Genomic DNA, 19,222 nt, shown 5'->3' with positions numbered 1-19,222 from the left:
AATCTAAAAAGATGCTCAAAAATAAATACTGATATTATCTATCAAAATGATTTAAAAAAATAGAATTCTGCCAAGCCTTTCTATATTATAGGTTATCCTCATCAGTTTGAGCATTCTGCCAAAGGTTACAACAGTGACTCTATTAAGGGCCAAATTTGGCTCTCTTTACTCCTGGGAGTGATACCACTGAAATCATTAGGAGTGCACGTGGGTTAGATCCTGCTGATGCTTACACCCATTTAACACTATGCATATGCATCATCTCATTGACTTCAATTAAGTTTTTGTAACACGTACTACTCATGTCTGTAATATGCTTATAATAGCGATTACTCATTTGTTAACCCATCATAGACTATTAATAAGTATAACCTGAACATATAATGTGATTAAAAAACATTCCATACAAATTTTCAACTGAAAGCAAATTTTTAAGTTACAGTGTAAATCCCTGAAAAACAATTATTTATAATGGAAATGACAGATCTGTAATTCTAAAGGCACACACAAAATATACTGTGATATACTACTGAGTATCAGTTAGTAAAAGGACAGCACTTCAAACCAGTATTCCTTCAGGTTCCAGCAGCAGGTAGTTTTGTAGGGGTTTGGGCACAGGCAATAAGGGGATAAGGTAGTGGCATTTGATGCCAAACTTTTTCCGAATGGCACAACGGCACAAATGTTGCAGACCCCGAGGTGTGCATGACAGCATGAAAAAGGATTCGTAAAAGGGCAGATGCATCTGTAAAGCAAGAGAGAGTAAACCTTGAATTCAGTTTTTGGATAAGCTAGATAAAACAGAGAATTTTCAAACTGAAAATCAATAGCATGATTAGATTAAGTAAGGTAACATCATTACCGAAACTTGTTCGCATGTTAAGAACTTTAGGTACTGGTAGGATTCTCTGAGATGAAACACACCTACAAAAGTAATTCCCATCAGAAAGGACACACAAAATTTCTGCAGGTACAACACCTCATTGTGGAAAACAGTTTTATTTTTTTGTGATTTTAAATATACTTGACAGCAGAATTCTTCATAAAGCATTAGCATGCTGACTCGAAGTATAGGAGGCATGGAGCTTCTAAGATGGCTGCTTAATCCTTGGTAGAAACAACTGCAGAACGCACAGAGAACAGCCCTTATATGCCAGCTTTCTTTTTCTTTCCAAGTGTGGCTGGGGTAGATCTACGAGGATCAAAGGATGTAGCAACAATCAACGACTGCCACTGTAGTGCTCATTGCTGCCTATATGCTGCCATCCACCAGTTGTAAACACACAAGGGTGAGATTTTAGCTGGGCTGAAGCCTGGTCTCCCTGCCTAACAATTTGATGTGCCCCCAGAAAAGGAAGGGGTGGAGATTTTAAATGTTGTAGCCCTAGGGCTTCGAAGGAGTTTGGTGCCCAGACCCCATTGACTTTGTGGGGGAAGGCTCGGGGTTTTCAAAAGATTGACAAAGGCCAGGATTGTGCTTTGTAAACCCCAGCCTTATCCCACAGCAGCTAGCTTGGTTCTTATGACCCGAGGACACAGAAACCACAGGCCTGAAATTAGTGAGCTAAGCAGCAACTCTGTTAGTGGAAGGAAGCAACAGAAATAGGGGGCGACGTACTGCATCCATTCAAAGCAGTTCACAAATACACCAACCAACAAATGATAGATCTCTGCTGTGGTTACAGGAGCAGTGCAGAGACTGAATGCTGCCATAAAGAGGCAGCTGATGATTGACCTGGTATGGGGCATTATGCCAGCCCCTTCTTGCCTCCTTAAAAACGAGGAGTCTGGTGGCACCTTAAAGACTAACAGATTTATTTGGGCATAAGCTTTCACGGGTAAAAAAATCCACTTCTTCAGATGCATGAAATACCCATGAAAGCTTATGCCCAATAAATCTGTTAGTCTTTAAGGTGCCACCGGTCTCCTCGTTGTTTTTAAGGATACAGACTAACATGGCTACCCCTCTGATACTTGCCTCCTTAGGCAGGGGGCATATTGGGGCTGGCTAGGAGTAGGGAGGGGGGTTCCAGGTAATAGGAGACATGATGGGGACTAGAGAGGGGGGAATCAGAGTGCAGTATGCTTCATTGAGCTCTGGCTGAAGGAACAGTCCCTAGGGAACAATACTGGCTGGTGCTAGCTAGAGCTAGAGCTGTGCAGTGGCTTTCCGGGACTGGGACGGGTGTAACAGTGGCTTAGAGCCACTCTTGCCTTCCTTCCCTGACCTATGCCAAGTGTGAACTCAGAATATTTGAGGACTGACCCACGATCGCAGGACTGAGCGGGGAGAGGGGATGAGAGCACATCTAAGGGTAAATCGGAGGTTTGATTGGAGCATGGGTAGGAATACCTGGGTGAGCTTTAATCTAGCTAGCGTGGCAAAAATAGTGGCAGTGAAGATGTGGTGGCACATGACTACATATTCAGGGTCCCTGGGCAGGCATGTACAGATCACACTGTTGCATCTGCACTCATATGCCTCAACTTCATGGGTGATGGAGCACCCACGGGGAAAAATGGTGGGTGATGGAGCAGCCATGGGGAAAAATGGTGGGTGATGGAGCACCCAGGGGGAAAAATGGTGGGTGCTGAGCACCCACTGGCAGCCCCCCATCAGCTCTCCTCCACCCCCACCCAAGTGCCTACTGACCACCGTGGGCCCCACAGATCAGCACCTCCCCCTCCCTCCCCACGCCTCCCTCCCACTGCAATCAGCTGTTTCGCGGTGTGCAGGAGGCGGGGGGGGAGGAGGAAGGAGTGAGGATGGGACACACTCAGGGCAGGAGGTGGAATGGGGCAGGAAGAGGTGGTGCAGGGTTGGAGTGGGGGTAGGGGTGTGGCATTGAGTGGGGGCGGGGCCTGGGACATAGCCAGGGGTCGAGCACCCCCTGGCACAATGAAAAGTCAATGCCTGTGTCTACACTGCTGTTTTTATCCCTGCTAGCTAGATCGAATCTGGTGTGGGTATCCCTAGCTGAACTGCAATATCATCTTAGACTGTAATGTAGACGTTCCCTGAGGAGATAGAGCAGGAGGGAGGGTTGCCCTGTGATTAAGGCTGCAGCCTGGAGACCGGGATTGTGTTCCCAGCTCTGCCATGGACTCCTTGTGAGACCCTGGGTGACTCCCTTACAGTCCCTATGTCTCAGTTCCCTCTCTGTTGTGAGGCTAGCTGCATTAAAGATTGTGTGGTGCTCAGATGCTATAATAGCCACTCAGATATAGCTATCATAGATATCAAGGTCAGAAGGGACCATCATGATCATCTAGTCTGACCTCCTGAACAATGCAGGCCACAGAATCTCACCCACCCACTCCTGCGATAAACCTCTCACCTATGTCTGAGGTATTGAAGTCTTCAAATCATGGTTTAAAGACTTCAAGGTGCAGAGAATCCTTCGGCAAGTGACCCGTGCCCCATGCTACAGAGGAAGGCAAAAAACCTCCAGGGCCTCTTCCAATCTGCCCTGGAGGAAAATTCATTCCTGACCCCATATATGGCGATCAGCTGACCCCTGAGCATGTGGGCAAGATTCACCAGCCAGATACCCAGGAAAGAATTCTCTGTAGTAACTCAGATCCCACCCCATCTAACATCCCATCACAGGCCATTGGGCCTATTTACCATGAATATTTAAAGAACAATTAATTGCCAAAATCTTGTTATCCCATCATATCATCTCCTCCATAAACTTGTCATCCCAAGACCATATGCCAGAGATTGCTTGTGCAAACTATCTAGAACTATAGCAGGGTTCAAGAAAGAACTAGCTAAGTTCATGGAGGATAGGTCCATCAATGGCTATTAGCCAGGATGGGCACGGATGCAAAACCATGCTCTGAAGTGTCCCTAGCCTCTGTTAGAAGCTGGGAATGGGAAACTGGGATTTCACTTGATGATGACCTGTTCTGTTCATTCCCTATGGGGCACCTGGCATTGGCCACTGTTGGATGACAGGATACTGGGCTAGATGGACCTTTGGTCTGACCCAGTATGGCCACTCTTATGTTCTTATCTAGGGATCATGGTGCCATGAGTTTCTGTATACCAATGCTGTAAAGGTGCCATAATCATCTCATGTTCTAACAGGGTCTCTGCCATCTTCACTCTTCAGTATTTCATCTTTTCAGTGTTCTCTCATAAATCTCACCAGGAAGGGACAACCTCATTTCTAGAAACAGCAGCAAAAAGGCTCACACTGAATTCTTCCTGAACTTCTAAATTTTGTTGAGTGAATCCAGCACGTATGAAAGGGACAGGCTTGACCAGACTCCTCTGTATGTCCACGGCAGAGAGACAGCACTAGAAGTGCACGTGCTTCCCCCGCTCTTCACACTAACGTAACCTCAGCTGGGACCTGGAGGAATCTCTCCTAGGAACGAGATTGTCGTTCAGATTTCAGTCCTTGGCTTCCCTGCTACATAAAGCCAAACGGTTTCATGATGGGGAAACCTGCATACTAGTAGCGGGCTTGAGACCATCTATTTATTTCACAGACAGGCATCAGAGGGTAACAACTTTTGATCACTATTAATTTTATTATAGGTATGCCTGGCAAGGGTCCTGTGGAAAAAATAGAATGTAATGAAGACTATCATAATGCATATGTCCAAGAGGGGTTGAGTTAAAGTTGCCAGGCATTGCCTAACTATTGAATGCTTGCCTTTGCAATGTTCCTTTAATGTAGGGGTTTTGTGTGTGCAATTATTTCTAGTACAGTAATGCTTAGAGATGCAGACCAAAACTGGGACCTTATTGGGCTCGGTACTGTACAAACATATGGTAAAGAGACAGTCCTCACTCCACAGCATTTACAATCTAACTAGACAAGGGGTGGGAAGGGACAGAGTGGATCGTGCAAGGTCCCGCAGCAGGTCAGTGGCATAGCCAGTCTCCTGAGTCCTAGGTAAGTGCCACACCCATTGTACCATGCTGCCTCCAGCTTGGATCAGAGGTAGAACTGACCTAGAGGACTCAGTGTATTCCCCTTTACCCTCAGCTATTCACTGCCACTCCATTATTTTTGTTACTTTCCAACATTTAAAAAAACCAAACAAATGAAAACTAAAGCTATTCTGACCCGCTCTCTTAAAACTGACATTTAGCTAAAAAGGACAGGATTTGTACAGACTCTCAATATGGAGAAAACTGGAAAGAACATTCAAAACAAGTGGTTGGTTGTTGGCCCTTTTGATTGTAACTTTGTATGGTTGGATTTGCACTGTCCATCGCCACTCATTCCTATGTCATCAGTGCAGGACTTGCAGGGAAGTGATGTCACAAATGCACGTATTGGTTACCACGTTGGGCTTTATTGTGCTCTCATGCTGGTGTAAATCAGGAGTAACGCTTTTTGAACTGATGGCGTTAATCCAGTGTAAAACTGAAGAGATGAATTTTAGGTCTGTTCTATATAAAATGTTCCCAGAGTAAACATTCTTTTTTTAAGGTCAGTTTTAACAAAGTTTAATATTCATTTTGGAGTTGCTCCTTTCCATTTGTGCCATCCGCTGGAAACTGTACTTGCCCTTGATGCCATTTGGCTATTTTCATTTTTAGAGCAGGATCCTAAGCTACTGGGTGCAAAGCAGGGGCTCGATTTTTCACTGCCTTGCACCTTATCTGGTTATTTACATCTGTGCAGGGTAGGTGTAAGAGGCAACCATTCTGATAGTGGGAGTGGTGTGGGAAGGAACCTGCAGTGCTCAAGGTCTCATGATGGCACGGCCTCAGGCACTGTGGGATATGAACTCATGTCTTAGGAGGCAAAACTGTGCCACTGGCTATATGCCTATCTAAGAAACCAGCCCACAGCTTTCCTACCTGAAATATCTCCTCTGGAATAGCCTCCCGCCACTGCTCGGAGATGGAGACTTGAGAGTAGGAATTGAAGAGGATTTCAATGATCTCTGGCACAGATGCACAAGACCTCAGCACCTAGAAGAACAAATGTAGAGGTGATGTTGTGAGGTTTCACTGGGGGTCCTGTACACGCAGTGCCGAAACTCTTAAAAATCCCAAATGGGACGACTGGAGGTTTCACTTTTCATCATGTCACTAGATGAAAGGATCAGAGGTTCCACCAATGACAGCCCAATTATCTGTGTAAACCACTTAGCCAAGGCACTTGGGAATGGTGCACACAACATTAAAAGAAGAAGTTCTGCTCTGTAGCAAGTCCCTAAATCTCCTTCATATGCAAAAATAATTGGAAGGCTTGCTTTTATTGTGAGGTTATTTTCACTGGATGCACCAGTTGCTTTTTCAACGAGAAGTCCTTGTGGTACCTTAGAGACTCAGATTTATTTGGGCATAAGCTTTTGTGGGCTAGAACATGCTCATCAGAACCCATGAAAGCTTATGCCCAAAGAATAAGAATCTCTAAGGTGCCACAAGGACTCCTCGTTGTTTTTGCTGGTACAGACTAACATGGCTGCCACTCTGAAACCATTTGTTTTTTGGTTACACTCTTTGCTTGTACATAAGCCAGGATAATATTTTCTTTATGCTTTGAGGTAAAAATCAATGAAATGCAAAGCAATAGCAAGATACTTTGATGACAAAAATACCAAGTTGATATGCCGGGGCTCTGTGATAGATTAGATAGATTGGGCACTCTGTTTCTCAGCCTCCACAACAGAGCTAGTTTCAGCCTATCCTAACCCTTTCCCCCTTACCCTCCTATAGACTTCATACACCCATCACCACAAAGCATTTCATTCACATTTTAATGTTCATTACTCCAGGCAGCATGATCCCAGTGAAAGGTTCCCCCCTCTCAAATCAGATTGAATTTGAGCACGTTCAGAGGCCATCAAAAAGTCATCCCTTTACAAAGCAAAGCACTCTGGGTAAAAATTTTAAGAAGTGTCTAGATGACTTAGGTGTCTAAGGCCAATGAAACATTCTCAGCAGGATAGGAACCTCTCTGATCACTGAAATAAGTTTCCAGCATGTATTTAATTCACACAAACATGGAGGGCAATAAGCCCCTGCACTTTTAAAAACTTTACCCTCTGTCTGCATGTGACCAACATTGCTCATTAAAATGTGATTTAAAGCCAAATGATGTGTGACGTTAAGGGCCTGATCCTGAGAGACACACAGCGCCTCTCAAGGTCAGGCCCCAAATGAGGCGGCAAAAAATATACAGGGTGTGATTCACTACTATGTGACTTAGACTATGTCTACACCGCGCACCTTTCAGTGACACGGCTGTGCTGCAGCCATGCTGCTAAAAGGCGTGCAGTGCAGCTGCTGTTTGTCGGCTGGAGAGCGCTGTTCACACTGATGCTTTTCATCAGCAAAACTTTTGTCGTTCGGGGTGTGTGTGTTCACACCCCTGACCGACAAAAAGTTTGGTTGTTCACGTTCCAGTGTAGACAAAGCCTTAGTGGAGGCACACCAGCATCAGACTGGACTAACACAGTGCTGAATTGGGCACACACACAAAAAAATCACACCGTACACAGTTGTTCACATGAATTCTTAGTGTAGCTGCACTGACTTCAGTGAAGTTACCCTAGGGAGGAACATCACAGATTTTGATACAGATGGATAAATAGAACAACCCAACCTTGCCTCCTTCCCAAACCCAGAACCATTTGTTCATGTCAGGGGATGCGATGGTCCTTTAAGTCCCCAATGGAACTAATTAGCTGCCTCCCAGGGTTCAGGTCATAGCTGCAGGTCACCTGGTCCTTAGATCAAAGGCCAACAAGCAGCTAACTGCGGATACAGCTCTAGCTGCTTGCAAGGAGCAGGTAGGCACCTGCACAAGGCCCCCAGCTCAGGGGAGAAGGCCCTGGAAAGGGGCCAAGCAGCTGGACATGGTTTACCTGTTTAATTTATCTTGGGCTTTTTTTTGTTTTGTGAAAAAAAATTGACATCCTGCTGCAGTTTGAGAGCTTTTATTTGATGCCCTACCTGGCTTAGAGTTTACCAGCTAGATGCTCCCAGCTCTGTTGGTTCTTCCTACACGTGTGAGCACAGAGTAGCCCGTGTACATGGGACAGAGTTCATAACTCAGAAGCCTTCTAGGGCCAGGTTAAGATCTAGGGTAACTCCGTTTTCTTCACTGGAGTTACCCAGAGGAAATGTTTAGTCCTCAACATGTAAGTTAACTGACTACGTGTTGGCAACGTATTTAAAGTTTGTAACCTGCTTTGGGTGCCGTATTCAAATGACGAGTTTCTTAAGAAAAGGATGTAAATCTACCGCAAGAAATGTTCCCCTCTCAACATGGAAGCTAACAGTCACTATTATCATGCTGGGGAACATTTTCCAAAGCGCCTCTGTTGATTTAGGCTCTTCAGGCCTGTAAGCCTGTGGGACTCACCCCTGCGGCGCCTTCTGCTGGGGTCCTGGGAATTAGCTCTACTTCCAGCCTTGGAACACCCTCTGCAGGCCGGTGTCCCATTTACGCCGGGCCCCCGTGTCCCTCCCGGACGCAGTACCCCTTGTATGTTGGGGTGCTGCACCCTGGCAGTAACCCCTCACTTGCAGGGTCTCCCCTCCCTAGGGAACCCCCACCCTCTATCCCTACCTCGCCTCAGTTGTAGGCTACTGCCAGTCACCAGCTAGCCCCCGCGCCCTGGGGCAGACTGCAGTATGAGCCACTCATCACAGGCAAGGTTGGGTTTGGACCTGCTGCCTCTGTCTAACGTTGGGCTGTCCCCTGCAACCCCAGTACCTGTTGGGGCTAATACTAGGCCATAGCCTGGGGCTTTCCTGGCTGGAGCTCCCCAGCCCTGCTCCAATCTAGGTACTCTGCTTAGGTCCCTGCAGCCAGGTCCCTCCCTCTCACAAGCTAGAGAGAGTCTCTTGAGCCTCAGCCCAACAGCCCCTTTATAGAGCCAGCCGAGTCTGCTTGGGGTGTAGCCACAGCTGAGGCTGCCTCCCAATCAGCCCAGCCTAAGGCTCCCAGCCCCAGCCCTCTCCAAAGGCTGGCTTTTAACCTCTTTGGGCTGGGAGCGGGTGACCGCCCCGCTACAAACCTCTTGTTGAGGTTCTGGCTGCACTTTTCCCCACACTTGTTCCTCTTTGCACACCCTATCCGTGGCCACATGAAGTCGCGAGATCTCCTCGTCAACCTCCTCCTGGGTCTGGCCAAAGTCTCCATCTACAATACCAGGAGGAGGATGTTGGACAAGGGGGTGCTCTGTGACTGCAGGGCCTATTTCCGTTCCTCCCTAGTTTCACGCATCCGGGCAGAGTTCCACTGGGCAGTGTCCGCTGGCTCCCTTGACAGCTTTGAGGAGCAGTGGGCACTGTCCAGGGTTCTCTGCTCGGTGTCCTCATCCGGTATCCTCATTTTGAACCTCTGACCCTTACTCCGGTCCCTGTTTTTCATTAGTTGTCCCCCGTAATCAGTTGGTCCCTAGGTCCAGTGGTCCCTCCCGCTAGGCTGGGGGAGGGGTCTTTAGCAGTGGGTGGGCTTGCGCCCGCCCACCTCCTGGGTTTTTCCCATACGATCCTGCTACAAGGCCCATTTTCAAAAGTGACTTAGGAACCTTCATCTCATTGCAAACTAGTGGAGCTCAGGTTTCTAAGTCCACTTTGCAAATCTCCAGTGACTTGAAAAGAGGTGTAAGTCACTTCTGAAAATGGGACTTCAGAGCCTAAGTCACTTAGGTGCTGTTGAAATTGTTACCCACTGTCACTACACATGAGGTGAGTGGGGCGCTGTTAGCTTGTTGTTCCTGTTCCTACATTGACTAGAACTGCTCATCACTCTCTCAGCGGCCAGCTGAGTACTGACATCGGCCTTTTGAAAGAGGCTTTGTCCTCCCTTCTTTAAAAGAAACGTGTGAGTGAATTTAGTGCTCAGGCAAGGTGCTGGGTGGCTGGCCTCAGAGGGCTAATTCCTCTGCTTAGTTACAGACCAGGGACAGTACAGGCAGTTACATTGCAAGTTTCAGCCCTCACCGCCCCACCACAGCCAAAAGGGTCACTTCAAAGGGGGCTAAGAGATCAGGTCAGTCTCTGCTGAGATGGCCAACAAGGATGCCAGTGCTGTGATGTGAACTCCTGTCTGCTGAAAACTTGCCTGAAACCACCAAATCCTTTTCACATAGGCCACTGCACAGCCCTGGGCTGCTAACTGCCCTCAGCCATTACTGGCCTGGATTAGAACTAGCAATCAGTTGGCCAACCTTACTGTAGCCCTTTACCGATCCCCTTGGAAAAGGCTCGCTGGTATTTAAGCTGGCTAACTGCCTCTGCCTCTAGCCAATGCGTGAGACGGTACCTTCCCGAAGGCCATAGGCCAGATTTTTTGGGAGCCATGGTTCAGCAATGTCTGCACTGTGAGATGTGGCCTCAGTTGCTGCTTGAAGGCTGCGGTCTGTAGAATACAGGACAGGGGGGAGACTCCGTTGTAATCAATGGCATTCACATCCGCTTTATTCTGCAGCAAAAACTGGACCAAGCTGTGACTGGCATTCTTGCAGGCTTTGTGGAGTGGACTCTTCTCCTCTTCATCTGTGGTGTTGACATCTGCTCCGTACTTGACTAGCAATCTGCACATCTGCAAGTAGCTTCCTTGCTCCGCTTGTTCTTTTGCCTGTCCACAAGTCACGCTGAGTGCCGTTTCTTCCCGACTGTTCTTCCTATCCGCACTAGCGCCGTACCTCAAGTACAGGAGAGCATGATCATAGAGGCCATGTTTAGCTGCTATGTGAAGGGGTGTCTCCTGTGTCTCTTCACTTGGTAGATCAACCATCGCGCCATACTTCACCAGAAGTTTCGCACATCTGTAATGAAGTGACACGGCCATTTACTGAAGGAGAAATGGAAGCTGAGTTGTTTGACTTGGTTATTATTGGGCCATCTTTGCCACCTCCCATTAACGAGACCACTAAGATTAGAGAAAGCTCTTGGGTGGCCTCCACTGACTTCTGATGGGACTTGTGCTCCTAATTCACTTAGGTACTATTGGCATGATGGGACACTAGGTTGAAGGAATGGAAACAATGTGGTTAAGGCTGGGGTGCCCACCTTGACGGGGTGCCGACGCTCATATGAGCAGCCTTTATTTAAAAATGAACTGAAATGTACCATAAATTGTGTTTTCTTTAAGAGCAATGCACAGAAAAATCTGCCATGTCTGCCTGAGATGGTGGCAGATGCAAGGCAGCCAGCACATGCTGGGCCACCAGAAGGGGAAAAAATGGTGTGTATGCTGTTTTAGAAAACACTCTTAACCTGCTACTTTTCGCCAGTGCAGAAGAAGTGAGTCTTTTGGCGAGTTCTGGAGGAGGGAGTGGGGGACGCTTGGCAAGCCAGCGCTGTGTGGGCATCCTGTGTATTGAGGGTGGTGTGGAGGAGCAGGGGGAAGCATAGAGATGAAACTGGAGAAAGGAACAAGGCGGGCATCCTGGGTGGGCTGGGATGTGATCTGAGAGGAGGTCTGAGACAGAGTGGTATGTAGGGTCTGGAAAGGGAGAACAAGAAGGTTAAGCTTGATGAGGCGAGGAAAGGAGAGACAATGGAGGCATTAAACGGGGGTAGATGCTGTGGTCAAATCAGTGGGTGAGATAACTGTGTTTTGAAAGGGGTGGTGGCCAGGACCGGGGTTCAGAAACCGTCCCACCCAGAATAGGGAGCACAGCACCAGGCTGCGTCATCACATTGCTGTGTCCGGAAGGGGCTCCACACACAAGGGAGCCTGCTCAGAATAATCACGGAGGGTGATGCGCAGGCAGAGCTCTCGGAGCCTGGCAGACAGCACGGCATTGGTGACTTGACCTTGAGGCAAACACCCCGTGGCCCGGTGTAGAGCGCCCTCTGTTCTTCAAACGGGCTGTTAAAAGCTGTGAGTCATCAGACCTAGGAAGTCTCCTCCAAAGACATCCAGTTTCCAGCCCCCTCTGCTGGGCTTTTCAGGCAACCACTCGGGAACGCCAGAGAGGGAGCCTGAAATGATCCCAAAGGCTCTGCATCCTGGCAGGGATGGCTTCCTTGCTTCCCTCTCCCTTATCTATCCAAGGTACTTACATGTCCTCCATCCCCTCAGTGTTTAAAGCATTTATCCTCACAACACTCTCATGTAGTAGTGCAGAGCTGTTATCCCCAGACAGAGGGGACCTGCAGCAAGGAGAGGCGAAGCGATGGCCACACAGGAAGGCTGTAGGGGAGTAGGGAATTGGACCTGGGTCTCCCTGGCAGAGCTACCCAACAGCTGTGGTTTCCCTGCAGAGCCAGCTGGTCAGCGGGGGGTGGGGGTGGGGACAGCAGGCTGCAGTGCAGAGTAGGGGGCAGACAGGAAGCTCATCAGCAGATGAGCAGATGGGGAGGGAGCAAGATTCTGGCTCTCCCTCCCCAGAAAATACTCCACAGGGAGAAGGGGGGATCCCCTGGCCCTGCCAGAGCTTAGGGGAAAATGTCTTGTTGCCTCAGGCAAGACAGGAAAATCAGGAGTGAGGGGGGAAGGTGAAACTCAAGGAGGAAGAAAAGGAGGACTTGTGGCACCTTAGAGGCTAACCAATTTATTTGAGCATAAGCTTTCGTGAGCTACAGCTCACTTCATCGGATGCATTCAGTTTTTTTCCACTGAATGCATCCGATGAAGTGAGCTGTAGCTCACGAAAGCTTATGGTCAAATAAATTGGTTAGTCTCTAAGATGCCACAAGTCCTCCTTTTCTTTTTGCAGATACAGACTAACACGGCTGCTGCTCTGAAACCTGTCAAGGAGGAAGCAGGAGCATAGGGGAGGGGGGCGTTAGAGAGGATTATGGAAATGTGGTCATGCATATTCACTGAGCATGCATATTGGGGTACTATTTGCATAATCCTCCAAATCTGCAGCCTCATTAACACTGGAGCAAGGTGAGAGCAGCTCGCTTCCTGCATGCCATGGCTGTGCCTAGCAGTTAGCTAACCTCTACAGCTTTCGGGACTGTGGTCCACACAGCCACCCACAAGTGCTTTCCAGGCACGGGGAGAAAGGTGGTCTTCTTTGGCTTATGTGAAAGAGTCTTCTATCCCCAGCTGTTTAAAAGTTAAGGCTGTGACTCTGGCTGATTGCTGTAAGTGCAAACATTGGGCTAAGGTCCAGAGCCTTGTCCACACAAGGAGAAAGGAAGGGCACTGGTTGGAAAGGTTCACACTCAATACCAACCCCAGGCACTTTACAAATGTTGAGTGTAAGTGCCTGGTTGCAATGCCTTGGGCCATGATCAGGTCTGGCTGTGTCAGTGTAGGCTGCTGTGGTTTCTTCTTCATATGGATGGGGAGCCACAAGCAGTAAAGCAACGATGCTTCAGCCAGTCCTCCCAGTGCCACCCAGCAAGGGCTCTGGGCACCACATAGTAGGTGCTCCTGGAGACCCCGCGTCCACTGGTACAGGCAAGGTTACAAGGCGGGCACTGCATGTGGATGTGCCAGAAAGGTTTTGTCAAAATCAGTGTTGCTCTGGAGACACATTAAACTATTGCAAGGACACATGAGACAATCAGCCAGTTCACGCAATCAATGTGTCTGCAGTCATTTCATCTCTTGGTGTAGATAACAGCCCCGGAGTGTTATGCAGACTATCCATATAATCCAACTCTTGTCTGACACGTATGCCTTAGGGCAAGGGTCTGTGAGTAGGCGGTAGGTGGGAGGCAGTGTGGAAAGGCAAGGTTCTTTATATAGATGTCAGCTGTAAGTGAATCAGGGAATGAGTCTCAGCTGAAAACATCAAACCCACTGTCTGGACCTTGGCTGCTGGTGATCAAGGCTGTTCACGCTGGTATTGAGCCAGAATAACTAGAAGGGAACAAAACTTCTATAGCTACTTAATGCATTGACTTGGGCTGCTTTGAGACACATGGGGTGCTGTACATGGGCAGGTTTGGCATTAAAAATGCTTTCTCCACCCATTTCTGACAGTGCCACTTAAGTGACCAAAACTGTCGCCTATGCCTTCTCCAAGTTTCAGAAACTAGTAAAGTGCTGAAACATATTCCCTGGCTCTCCAAATGTAGAGTAACTTTACTCACACTAGAATGGTCTATTTGCAAATTGTTGCCAGAGAAATCTCTCAATAGCCTTGCATCAATGGGAGAACAGATGTTTAAATTGTGAGGTTAAAACTTTGAGTTGGAAGAGAATTGGGGCATGGGTGGCAATTATCCAACAAGAACTACTCTTCCGGTTTGTTGTCTTCCTTGGTCAAGCTCTGCAGTCTTTCCTGAGTCCCTCCTTATTCAGACAGAAATCCCACTGATGTCTATGGGAGTTTTGCTTGAATAAGGAATGTAGGATTTCACTCCTTGTGCGTACTGCAGGGGAACACTTCCTTTCTTGGTTCAAGCCCACCGAAAGGAGTGTATTTTGTGAGCAGTATACCGAATTGCTTGCTACCCAACTTTGGGGACTGTCCCATGTGGCAGCACCTGCCATTTCAAGAAGAACAGGGTTTGTGTTTAAACAAAAACATTCCTGTAATACAAATTATCTTGGAAATTTGTAAAAGAGTGATCTCAGATCAGGGGAGGCTGCCATGAAACCTTGGCCATTAAAAGGACACCCCCCCCCCTTTACAATATTCTATTTACAGCACAGAATGCCTTCTGACAAACAGAAGGGGGTTAAAGATAAACAGTCCACACCAATGGTTTCTTAATGCAAGTAAGTGAATGTGATAAGCCAGTCTAAACGAATCAAAATTACTGCTACTTTTTCTACTAGAAGTTGACGTTGTAACCATTGTAACGGTGACATGGTGGCAAAACAATGTCAAATTCTGCAGTACATGCAAAGGGCAGTTGGCACCCATGCCAGTACAACTGGCCATGCTGTGATTAGGATTTCTATTAGGTAATGAGAGGAGGGCAGCAGGGAGGAGGGGAGACTCACAGGTAATAATGCAAGACCTTGAAAATATTCTGGGATGTAGATTTCATAGTAGAGACTGATGTGACAGTACTGGGCTCAGCTGTACAGCAATCCCTATCTCACGGATATTGTCCACCTCTGATTTATTTGGTTCTATGTAGATATTTACTCTCCTTTGTGGCTTGGCCAGTAAAAATCCTGTCTAAAGTTTCTTCTTATGTATACTGTGCACCTATTTTGCTCAGATATGCTTCTACAGAGTTTAGTGATGTTCAGTGCTTATATTTAACTGAAATGAACCTTGCTCAGGTCCAGATTGACTCATGCAAACTTCAGCAGGTTTTCTTCCCCCTAGCTCTCCTTATACATTGCCATTTGGCTTTGGTGCCTAGAACAGTCTGAGTTGTAACCATGTTAAAGACTACCAGGTGCCTAATGAAAAATCTGTTTGGATACCCTTCTGACAACATGTTATGTAGCTACTTAATTCTTCTCTCTTCTCTAATTTTTCTTTCATTAAATGGTTATATTTCCATGGAAGTTGGAGGTAAGGGCTAGATCCCCAGCTCATCCAAATTGACGTAGCTCCATTTGGCCCTTTGGTTGTGGAAGATGACCTGTAAAGGACAAATGAAAATCAAACTAACCTCAGTACTGTAGTCTTGGTTTAGGAAAGCCCTTAAGCATATGTGTATACCACTGTTTGGTGCATGTTATGTGTCCCCCTCTGTAACCAGTTCACAGTCTGCTACAGGCCCAGGTTCTTTAGATCAATCTGTAGAGACTCAAATATTTAGCTCTGGAGGTCCCTGGTCCAATCTCCACTGTTAGTCAAGATAGTGGCTATCACATAGCAAGGGCGCATGGGGACTTGAACTGCTGTGGGCCTGAGAATGAGTGTCTTCTCTCCAGAGGAAGCATGTAACCCACTGGTTAGTGTACTGTAACTCCTCACTTAAAGTTGTCCCGGTTAACGTTGTTTCATTGTTACGTTGCTGATCAAATTAGGGAACATGCTCATTTAAAGCTGTGCAATGCTCCACTATTACGTTGTTTGGCTGTCTGCTTTCTCCACAGCTGGCAGCCTCCCTATGCCCCCCCCCTTCCCACAGAGCCTCCTGCCCGCCGGCAGACCCCATGGATCAGTGCCTTCCCCCTCCTCCCCCTGCCTCCTGCCGGCGGTAATCAGCTGTCTTGAGGCTTGCAGGAGGCAGGAGGGAGGAGCAAGGACTCGGTGTGCAGGCTCCCCCTCCCTCCCCTGCCTCCTGAGCACTGCAAACCAGCTGATTGCCCCAGGCAGGAGGCAGGGGGGGAAGGAGGGGGAGCCTGCATGCCCAGTCCTCACTCCTTCCCCCTCCCTCCTGCCTGCTAAACGCTGCAAGCCAGCTGATCGCCCCCAGCAGGAGGGAGGGGGGAGGAGCGAGGACGCAGCGTGCAAGGTAAAGGGGGAGGAGGTGGGGGGGAGAAGAGGAGGGTCAAGGGTGGGGGCTTGGGGAAAGGGGTGGAGTGGGCGGGTTGAAGGTTGAGTGATGATGATCCTGACAGTGAACAAAGCTCCAAAGTGATTAGGGGAGTTGGTCATCTAATGACTTGCTATAAAGAAATTTACAAGAAAAGGAAAGGAAAGCAAAACAATGTCTAGATGTTTTTTTTGAGTTCAGAAAGTTCAGCAAGAGGAGCAGCTGGACAATCCACCCTCTTCCACTGTCTGACTCCACCACCTCAACCAAGCTTCTTACTCAGGAATGATGATTGTAGTATTAAATTGCTTGTTTAAAATTGTTTAAAATGTATATAATGCCTTTTGTCTGGCAAAAAAAAAAATTTCCTGGAACCTAACCCCCCCATTTACATTAATTCTTATGGGGAAATTGGATTCACTTAACATCATTTCACTTAAAGTTGCATTTTTCAGGAACATAACTACAATGTCAAGTGAGGATTTACTGTACTATGTACCTGCCTCTATGCCTGATCCACAGAGGATATGTGTCTGTTGAAGCTCTCAGCTTGAGGCTCTTTCACTCAAGGGTTGGGACTTGTGCTTTCTGCTCTGGCGGTTCCATAGGCACTGACTTCTGCTAGCGCCAGTGGGTGCTCGACCCCTCTCAGCCCCCCGGCCCTGCCCCCATTCCAACCCCTTCCCCAAATCCCCACCCCGGCCCCTTCTCTTCCCTGCCTCCTCCCCTGAGAGCGCACCAATGTGTGGTGATTGGTCCATGTAATCAATGTATATTCGTAGCTAGATGACAGGGCCTGTTTGCTAGCTTCTCCTCCTTGACCTCTAGGTTATGGGTGCTGGTGGATGTTGGTGGCCTGACACATACAAGGAGGTCAGAGTAGATTGTCTGGTGGTTCCTTCTGGCCTTGTACACTAAGACTCTATGACACTGTTGATCACACACTCCTTGAATACTTGTGCTCTTTTGGCTTTTGTGACTCCTTCCTCTCCTGGTTTTCCTCCTACCTCTCCAGTCACTCCTTTAGTAACTATTTTGGTAATAAAGGTAAGTAACACATAAGACTGTGGGGAAGTAGATCTGGTCAACATTTTTTGAATCATAGAATATCAGGGTTAGAAGGGACCTTGGGAGGTCATCTAGTCCAACCACCTGCTGAAAGCAGGACCACTCCCCAATTTTTTTTGCCCCATCCCTAAATGGCCCCCTAAAGGATTGAACTCACAACCCTGGGTTTAGCAGGCCAACGCTCAAACCACTGAGCTATTCCTCCCCTCAGATATTGACTGAAAATATCTTCCACTGTGAAAATGAGGTTTAAGTCAAAAGGAAGATTTTTGTGGGAAAATGTCATTTAATGCAATGTATGCAGTGCTGTTGTAGCCATGTTGGTCCCAGAATATTAGAGGGACAAGGAGGGTGAGTAATATCTTTTATTGGACCCACTTCTGTTGGTGAGAGAGCCTGGAGAAGAGCTCTGTGTCAGCTAAAAGCTTGTCTCTCTCACCAACAATAAGATATATTGCTTCACTCTCCTTGTCCCGCTAATTGGAGGCAAGGAGAATTTTCATTTTGTTTCTATTTGAAAGTTTTGTTTAGGTTTTTAAAGATCAAAACATATTTGAAATGTAGAATTTCAATCTCCTCTTTTTGACAAGGTGCAATAACATGAAAAATGTCAAAGTTTTCTTCCCTCAACACACTCTTCCTCTCTTTCCCAAGCTAACTTTTTACAGCTTCTCCAATGTTGGAAAAGTTAGACAGGGAAGAGGATGGAAAAAATCAAGGAAAAAGTGGAAAAACTCAATGACATAGTTCATTCTGTGGTGAAAAAGAAAAAACAAATAAAAAATTGGATTATTTTAAAATCCAAAATAAAAAAATCAAACCATTTCCAAAAATTTGCCACAGAAAATCAAAATTTTGAATGGCAAATTTTTGTTTACAATTTTTTTTCAGGGGAAAAAATGGATTTTTTGTACAGCTGTATTGGTAAGAGTAAATGTTTTCCTCCTGCTCCTGGTCCTGCTATTGTTATCCTGATCCATATTAGATAACATCCCTTTCACATAGCAGAGCTCAGCATCCTATTTCTCCAGTGGTTACTGTTACATCTTGCCTTTAAAGAAAACTTGTGTAAATTAAATCAGCCATTCCAGCTAATTAATGTAACACATATGGAGACATCTAGGATGGAAAGTCAGGGTAAATGCTCTGAGCTCCCTGACAGAGGAGAGGCTTATCTGACTTTTATTGGTGGACATCTGTCAATACCAACTCCAAAATTCAGTGGTTTGGTGCTCCTGCTTCTTCTGCGAAGGCTTGTTTTAGCCATTGAGTTGACTACATCACCTGGAACATCTCTTTGCTGTGTACTGCTGTTCTCAGCACAGAAGCATGGACAGGGGCTTTCTGGGTGCTCTCCAGAAGCATAGGTAGTATCCTTCTTGGTTTTGTTCAGGTGTTTGCTGTTCCTCCTCTGGGACTGATCTCAGGAATCGTTCTGATGTAGGACCTTGGTGCACAAAGTTTGTTGGAGACTCTGTTTGGAGTCTAAAATTCTTTTTTCTCCAGCAAGAGGTGGGGGTTAACTATTTGGCATTCTTGTAATATTTCTTCTCTTCTAGTTTCCTGTTGCAGAGCTCTTTGGAAACTTTTTTAGGGTTAATTATTTCTAGCTCAAGGGCCTTGTTAGGCAGAAGAATAAAAAACCTTAGTGCCAGTCTATGAACTGGTGGATCTCAAGGCGTTGTGAAGCGTATTGCAATATTCCAGCAATGCTAAATATGGGTCCCCTGAATTTGACAGGGATATTTAAATGATTGTTTTTGCTATTTGTAATGATTCTTACTATGCACAGTCAAATACATTAGCAGAAGAGTATGATGTGGTGTGCTTGAATTGATATTTCAAAAAGAAAGGCTAAAATGAGCC

The 19,222-nt window shown here is 46.9% G+C and overlaps 1 protein-coding gene across 1 annotated transcript in view; it reads right to left on the bottom strand.

Annotated features, from left to right (window-relative positions):
* Positions 1-559: 559 nt before the first annotated feature.
* ASB18 (ankyrin repeat and SOCS box containing 18) overlaps positions 560-19,222 on the bottom strand; it is a 34,912-nt gene continuing 16,249 nt past the window's right edge. Inside the window, exons 3-5 of the mRNA XM_073304772.2 lie at positions 10,254-10,758; positions 5,828-5,941; positions 560-745 (exon numbers count right to left, since the gene is read on the bottom strand). Coding sequence (XP_073160873.2) covers positions 560-745; positions 5,828-5,941; positions 10,254-10,758 — 805 coding nt within the window. The remainder of the gene's footprint in view (positions 746-5,827; positions 5,942-10,253; positions 10,759-19,222) is intronic.

Source organism: Lepidochelys kempii, chromosome 11, assembly GCF_965140285.1.
Source record: "Lepidochelys kempii isolate rLepKem1 chromosome 11, rLepKem1.hap1, whole genome shotgun sequence".
NCBI classification, from domain to species: Eukaryota; Metazoa; Chordata; order Testudines; family Cheloniidae; genus Lepidochelys; species Lepidochelys kempii.
Note: the sequence above shows the minus strand (reverse complement) of the source record. Positions and strands in the feature narration are given on the sequence as shown.